The following is an 8,554-nucleotide window of genomic DNA, read 5'->3' on the forward strand; positions in this document are numbered from 1 at the left end:
CAGAGGCTTGAGTATTAATCACTCTCTACTCTAGAGCAACACTGGCCCACATTAGATGAGGGCTTTGATGTGTGTATATATATATATATATATATATATATATATATATATATATATATATATATATATATATATATATATATATATATATATATATATATATATATAAACTGGCCCTCAGTGTGGACAAGCTTTAGCAAATGTAAATCTGGTAATAGGCTACACGTAAGAATTTCAAGGACATTGGGAAACGTTTGGAATTTGTCATTCATTTTACTGAAAATAGAAGTGTTTTTGTTTTTGGAATAATTCAAAAACTTTTCCAAATTCCAAAATAAAGCAATGATAATACAATAATAGTTTTAGTATTGTCAAAATTATTAGAGTAATCATGAAGTAAACTTATTTACATTTACTTCCTCATCATATATTTCTTGGTGTTCTTGGCAGGTCTTAAAAGTATTACAAAACATTTTGGGGCAAATATGCAAAACAATAAGCCATAACTGGAGGCCAAAATGGCAAAGATTTCTACTGCCACTGAGTATTTTCCTGGAGAGCTGACATAGGCAGGGACAAAGGCCACCCAAACTGCACAGAAGATCAACATGCTGAAAGTGATGAGTTTGGCCTCATTGAAGTTGTCGGGGAGTTTTCGAGCCAGAAAAGCCAAGAGGAGACAAGTGCAGGCCAGCAGGCCGATGTATCCCAGGACCAGAGAGAAGCCCAGCACTGACTCCATGGCACACTCCACAGTCACCTTTGACCCCAGGACACCCAGGTCCAGGTGAGGCTCTGGAGGACTGACACTCAGCCACACAACACAGATTATGATCTATAAAAAAAAAAAAGGGTGTTTAAGCTTTGGCTTGAAAGTTAAATCAAAGTTAAATAGGAGGAACATGTTTCACCTGCATACTGGTGAGCAGGCCCACACTGCCCCTCTGTTTTCTTGGACTAAACCATTTAACAAACATCCCAGCACCGGGTCGTGCAGAGCGGAAAGCTGCGAGAACAACCATTGTTTTGATTTGCAGGCAAGAAATAGAAAGAACAAAACTGATGCCAAACGCTGCCTGTTGGAAACGACAGGACCAGACCGATGGTCGACCAATGAACACCAGCGAGCACAAGAAGCACAGCTTCAGGGACACAAGGAGCAGGAAGCTCAACTCTGAGTTGTTTGCTCGAACCTGAAAAGCAAAAAGGTTTTTCATAATTTATTGACATGCCACACAATTGAAAACATTTGTTGAAAATGTACCATGGGTGTTTGTCGGTAGTAAAGGAAAACTACAAAGACTGCTGTGGTCACTACAGCTCCAGACACAGCCACTGTAGTCAGAGTGATGCCCAGAGTTTCATTAAAGGACAGAAAGTCCTGCTGTCGAGGGATGCAGGAAGTTCGGGCCGGGTTGGACCAAAACTCAAGAGGACAACGATCACACTGGAGAGAGTCTGAGAGCACTCAGAAGGAAAATATAATATTGAATGTAATGAACTATTGGGCATCATCATGAATAAATATAAACAATTATTACAAAGCATCACCTGTGTTGTTGCTTATTTCCCCATCTCCACAGGGAATACAGTCAAAACAGCAGACAGCTTCACCTTTCCGTATGGCCTTTCGAGTCCCAGGCTCACAGCTCATAGTGCACACTGACACAGGCACCTCAGGAACAAACCAAATGATCATCTCCATACACCACAATCTCAACAATTTAGCTTTATTGTATTACAATATACTGTATACTGACACACTTACTTGAGTTGAGCCTGTGCTCCATTGAATTCCTGTTTCATTCAGATCAATGTCAAAGCCATCCACTTTCCCAATGAGTGAAAGTCTGAGTGACCCTTCAGGACTCTTCTGCCAGTTGACCAGGTCATACTTAGCTGGAATATCCCCTCCTTGGAAATAAAACCTCTCGCCCTGAGGTGTTGTGAAGTTCACTCTGCTCAAGTGCTCAAGAAGCTGAATGCAAAATACACCAAGTGAAAAACATGTTAATATTCAGTCCGTATTTTCACTACAAAGTGCATCTTGACCTACCTGTGCTGGTGTGACCTGGTGAGGAGAGGAGCAGCTGGATGTAGAGGTGTCAGTGTTGGGGCAGGACAAAAGGCTGTGGAGGGCATGAGCTGCTGCATAAACTGCAAGATATACATTATATGTGACCCTTAACTGGGACATGTCAGTGAAGTGACTGTGCACCCCATACAGTGACTCTGTCCCATTGCAGGGAGGAAGAGAAGTGGAGGATGAAGACACAGGAGCACAGCCAAACTCTTTTTCCCAGTACTCTCTTAAGAACTCATTGTCTGGACGCTGAGATGGGTGTAAACCTCTGATGTAGGCTTCAAATCCATCGATATTGGAACTTCGAATGGCCACACCAAAAACACCACGAGCGACTCTGGAAGTGGCCGGATGTTGGAGGAGATCACTGCTAGTGCTCCAGGCCTCACTGGCCAGAAACTGTCTATCAGTCACCTGTCGAATATACATTGACTTTAATTACAAAATCTTTTATATGTAATTTAATTTAATTTAATTATTTCTTACATTGAGTTTGTCTAGTTGCACAAACAGTTCCTCAACGACACTGGACCAGGCAAAGACAATAATGACTTTAGCAGTTGAAGCCTGAATGGTGAGAGCAGCTTCTCTGGCGTCTGTTACTATATTTTCTCCTCTGACAGTTCTCAGAAAAGCCAAACACACAAAACCCTCAGTCTTTTTCTGAAACACCTAAAAAATGAATGGTGTCCATAAGTCTTGTATGTATTAGTATTATGTCAAACTACACACCTTTACTGCTCCAAGCCCATAATCATCTTGTAACACCACAGCTCCGATCCAAGTCCACTTAAAACGTATGGCTAGCTGGGCCAGGGTGCGAGCTTGATATGTATCACTTGGGATTGTCCTGAAGAAGTTCGGATACAGTCGTCTGTCACTGAGGCAGGGGCAACTTGCCGAATAGCTGATCTAAAAGAGCATTATACACATCATTTCCAATGCAAGCTCTTTATGACCTGGTGATGCTTCACTTACTACTGGCACAGACAAAGGTCCCAGGATTGATGACAGCATCTTACTTCCACCTGATGATGCACCTCCAATAACAATGGGAATAAAACTTTTAACTGTGGGAAAAATATATTGAAGCTTGAATTATTGCATTATACTTTGCATAATCAAAGTTGTGACCATGAATTTAAAGCCTTGTAATAAAAAAAATGCTATGTTGTAATTTTAGCTCATTTATAAGCAACAAAGAAAATAAACTCCAGAAACTAGAAGGCTGAGGAAGTGTGAAAATCCAATTAAAAGTTTAATTTCTGTTGTTGAGCAATTTGCTTTATACATGTGTTTAGTTTTAGCCTCAAATGTCACATCTATTATATCATTGGCTGTCATTGTTATTGGTAACTATAATGGTCTCAGTGTATTTTGAGGATCACTTAACACAAAGAATAAGATTTCTTTTTATCACCTTTTTTGTTGAATTTGATAGTAGCAGATTTGTTCACAAATGTGCAGCTTGTTGCTTCTCCTCCAACAAAAGACAGAACATCTTGAAGAGCCCAAGAGGCCCTGAGACAATTATCAAAAATTTGATAACCCACTTTTAGACCGGGCAGCAGCCTATTATTACGATTAATTTCCTCCACAGCGTAGATCATTGCATAAATAATCTGTAAATGATATAGTAGTAAACTTCTAAACACAAAAGACAGAGAGAGAGAGAGAGAGAGAGAGAGAGAGAGAGAGAGAGAGAGAGAGAGAAATAAGTCAAAATTGAGATGAGCAAATCGTAGATGATCAAAATTACCAAGTAGTGGTAATTAATTTACCCTTTACAATTGTATTGTGGTACTTGCTCATAGACATTATCAATAGCTGGAATTTCATAATGGAGACTGAAGCTTCCACCCATGACTATATCTCCGTCCTGTGACAGAGGCAGATTGCGGTTGGGTCCCCAAGTCCAGCAGCGCACTGTTCCCGAATCCTGCAATCCCATCCCCAGACCCCACAGCCCAAATGTGAGAGCACAGCAAAACCACAGCACAGAAGAGATACAATCCAACATCTTATTTAAAAACAAACTAAACACAAAAAGCTCCTCTGTGAATCTGTATCTGTACTGCTCATTGCTCACTTGTCGGCATTTATAATACTGAGGTCATGAATATGCAAATCAGATGACAGACGCAAACAACACTCTGATTTGACAATCCACAAGCTACACAAATGTGCATTTCTCCCTTGAAGTTGTTTATTAGACCTTCAATGACAGTGAATCACACCATTTGAATGTTTAGTGTCATTATAGCTATTTGACACAATCAGTCAATTTGCAAACAATGTTACATACTGCATGAACAATAGAAAAACATGCACACTTACTCCAATGTCCTGTGTTTGTTGAGAATTTCTGTGATTTTCTCTTTTCATGTTCACTGTAGTCGCATTGGACTTGTGCATGTTATTGACATGCTGTACCTGTTTCATTCAGATCAATAATAAATCCAGGGCTGTCAACATACTTGCTGGGGCCCAGGGCAAAAAGTTCCATATGCATAATGCATTTGGCCAGTTTCAAAATGTAATAAGCGTAATAACGGGCCAATAATAATATAATCATTACATTATTGCCTATATTACTTACAATTGGCATTATTACTGATAAAATGAAATTCATTCACAAATGTATTTGTTGGTTCGAGTCCCTGCTCCCACCAGTGCATGCTGTCACTGTGTCCTTGGGCAAGGCACTTCACCCAACTTGCCTTTGTATGAATATGTTGAGTGAGTGAGTGAGTGAGTGAGTGAGTGAGTGAGTGAGTGAGTGAGTGAGTGAGTGAGTGAGTGAGTGAGTGAGTGAGTGAGTGAGTGAGTGAGTGAGTGGTTCATACAGGCCCCCGACCCCCTTTTCAATTATTTTTAACGATGGTCTTGGTCAGCGTCAGCATCAGAAAAAGTTTATCGCCAGTGAAAGGTTCACAAACTTGGAATTTTCTTTGGTTCTATGATGATACATATGATAAAACATAGACTAGCAATAAGAATAAATAGCTATCAGGCAAATGAAAATCAAATCAAATCAAATGAAACAAATATATATATAGTAATACAGGAGTTTCGCTTTGCCATGGACTTGGATAGGTTTGGATATAACATGTCAATCAATCAATCAATCAATCAATCAATCAATCAATCAATCAATCAATCAATCAATCAATCAATCAATCAATCAATCAATCAATCAATCAATCAATCAATCAATCAGTCAAAACTATATTTATATAGTGCTTTCATACAAAGTGCTGACCGCTGCCACAGCCAACCACCGCTCCCGAGGCAGAGGGCTCCTTCAGAGGAAGCATTGGAGATTCTAATAATAATATAAAAAACTAAATTAAAAAAACAATAGTTTCAAATAGTAGCATGAAATAAATAAATAAAGTGTGTCCATGGTTAACCAATTAACCGATTAATCTTTAAAAATTGCGAAACCGAGCGGTTATGTGGCGTCTATAATTTCCAGTGGGATTTAGTATACTTGTAATACATTTTTGCACCACCAGAGACCGCCGTAGCGCTCCCATTTGTATTGTTCACGAGTTTTCTGTCGCATCATGGCTAGTTCAAATATGAAGTGGACAAAAAAGAGAAAGACTCATCAAAATGCAAGTATTGCATTGCAGCGCTTAGATATACTTCCAGTACAACTTTGTTGTTGTACCATGTCAACAGCCGACACCTGGGCATCACATATGGACCGGACTGACGCTGAGCTGGTCTACTTGCTTTTTGTGTAACCTGATTTGGCAAGAGCCCAATGAGCTGGGGGAGAGCATGGCGGAGCTATATGTCTCTGCTCTGCCTCCGACCCGTGTGTGTGGCAGGCGGTCTTGTGCATGTCTTCCTGCACTGGTCATGACTCCTGCAGTGCAAACGTCCCCATATTGCGGGATTTTTATGGGCGGGAGAGGGACAAAACATTGTAGATGCGGTGGGAGCGGGAATGAAAATGGCAAACCTTTGCGAGATGCGGGCGGGAGCTAGGGTGCACCAAACCCCCCATGATTTTAAAAATTTTAACTGATCAACTCTACCTTTTTTGGTGGTGAGGTTCATTGAAAACAACACTTCTGTGAAATTTGGGCCTGATTACACACATTTTAGGTCTCCCACATGACATGTGCTATATTGCAAATATGCGTGTTATAATTTTAGAGGGTAGGGGAACTAAAAAATCATTCAGAACTGAAAAAAAACAATCCTTTCTTTTCACAATGAGCATGGTTTTCAAAAGCTTGAATGTATGAAAAAAAGAGCATAGTTGCTTGAAAATTGTGAAAGATATAATATTTTAAGTCCTCAGGTCAGTGCTAGATTTTTAGCGCATCCATACATCCATCTTCTTTTGCTTTTCCGTTGCCGGGTTGCAGGGGCAGCAGTCAAAGCTTTCCTGGCCTGCAAAACTACATGCTTTTTCATAGATATTTCAAAGACATATAGTCTGGGAGCGAGCATGATCTCAACAATTTCCCAGTGGGCGTGATTGACAGACGGCTTCAACCAATCAGAGCAACGCTAGATACGTCGCAGTAACAAGCGGCAGGAAGCCTTTTAAAAAATGTCCTTATTTACGAAGAACGCTTCTTGCTCCGGTTTTAGGGATTCACATTTTTTTCAAAGGACTTAAAACAGACGAAAGAGCAGAAGAAAACAATGTATCGTCGCCGGGCCACCATCTTTAATGTTTTGGTAGAGTGCATGGTTGTGACAGATGACGGCTTCCGTCTCCTGGTGCGTGATTGGACCGATGTGGGTAAAATCGGGAAACGATTGGCTGCGAGCAGCCGCCCAGATGGTTCTTCCTTTGAACAGAAAGGAGGAGTGTCTGGCAGGCAAAGCAAAGTCCAAGCTGCCCATATCACACTGCACCAGTCCCTTGTGGCAGCTCCTGCAGGTGGTGGGTCCACAGGAGGACGGCCCCATGGCATTTGTTCATCTCTAGGTGACGTAACAGTCCTTGATGGGCTCTCATCATTAGAAGCTTCTGAACTGCATAATGCCCTAGACAACCAGACGCTTATTCTTCAGCATAGCCATGTCTTCAGGCCTAGTAGCCATCATGTTTGCCTTCACATTCTCAAGCACCGATGGACAGAAAAGGGTCAGTGGCACCGGCTCTTCTGTTCAGTACCACATACAATTTGTTAAGCTCTTCAGAGCAACTTGTACCAATGCTGGATCTCTCTTATAAGATCATAAGAAGATCATATCTTGGGGCGCTTGAAGGAATAGAGGAGGTAAGCCACCATGGTAGACAGCAATAAAGAACAAACTGCATAAAGCGATGAAGCAGAGTACGCTGATTTCCTCTAAACACAGAGTCCTTTTCTATCTTACTGCCAAGCAAGTTAATCTTCATTGAATACAGTAGTTTGGCCATTCAACGAGCTAGATGTAGAGCACAAGGTTGATGGAAGCTTTGATGGACTTGATCATCTGAATTGAGGTGCAACTGGGTCAGAGAAACTAGTTTCCTGTAGTCTCCTCTGTCAAACCATGTGTTGGTGAAATCCTTACAGATTGCAATGATTTTATCCTAGCTACTCTGTAATTCTGGTGGACTCTCTGGAATGTCCAGGTATGCCTTGTCACTGAATGTGAGAGCAGGACATTTCTGAACCTGAGAAATAATGAAATCTCTGGACTGTGTGACACCTTTATCTTAAGGGCATTCCAAACATGCATCTGCAGTACTTCACCAACATGGTGGCGACAAGCAAACCATAATGCTGAGGAGATGGTGAAAGACTGTTGTGGAACAGAGGGAGCTGCGCAGGAGGAAGAGGAAGTAGGTGAGCTGACCAGTGCAGGAACTATAAGTTAATCTAAAATAATTAAAAACCTTTAAAAGGGCCGAGTCGATGCTGTGGTTTATCCCAGGGGTCGGCAACCCGCGGCGCCGGAGCCGCATGCGGCTCTTTAGCCTCCTGGTAGTGGCGAGTATATGCCCAAATGGGGAGCTGGCACAGTGAAAACTTCAATCTGCTCGCTCGCCACATAGTGCAGTGCGGCCCTGGCAAAAGAGTTTGCACAGTCAGGAGACGTCATGCAATGAGTACAGCAAACCAGGGGCGGAGCAGAGAAAATCAGGGGTTGGGAGGCACAAAACCTGATGTCCCATTTACAGTGTTAGAATATCTGAGATTTGCAGATTGCAGTATCAATGCAAGCAGCTTAAACATATCTAAAATGCTGAAAGTTGTATTTCATTAATTAAAAAATCGAATATTGTGAAATTGCTGGTAAACAAATCAACAATAATATTCATCAGTTTTGTCTGGTCGTTTGAATGTTTTTGAACTGTTGCGGCTCTTTGAGATTTTCTTTTGGTTTGAAATGGTCCGAAATGGCTCTTTGGATGTTAAAGGTTGCAGACCCTTGGTTTACCCTGAAGCTAGACTGAAGATTTTCAAGAACATTATGTGTGCTTATAAAAAACAATAAGTTGGATAAAAA

The 8,554-nt window shown here is 41.2% G+C and overlaps 1 protein-coding gene across 1 annotated transcript; it reads right to left on the reverse strand.

Annotated features, from left to right (window-relative positions):
- Window positions 1-412: 412 nt before the first annotated feature.
- Window positions 413-4,034, reverse strand: LOC306970359 (extracellular calcium-sensing receptor-like; the record flags this gene model as incomplete). The annotated part of the gene is made up of 9 exons (XM_079566314.1): window positions 413-835; window positions 912-1,193; window positions 1,265-1,458; window positions 1,552-1,675; window positions 1,769-1,978; window positions 2,057-2,497; window positions 2,570-2,755; window positions 2,816-2,995; window positions 3,888-4,034. 9 exons carry the CDS (start codon window positions 4,032-4,034, stop codon window positions 413-415), a joined length of 2,187 nt encoding a protein of 728 aa, XP_079422440.1.
- Window positions 4,035-8,554: the final 4,520 nt, after the last annotated feature.

Source organism: Gobius niger (genome assembly GCF_951799975.1).
Source record: "Gobius niger genome assembly, chromosome: 1".
Taxonomy (NCBI): Eukaryota; Metazoa; Chordata; class Actinopteri; order Gobiiformes; family Gobiidae; genus Gobius; species Gobius niger.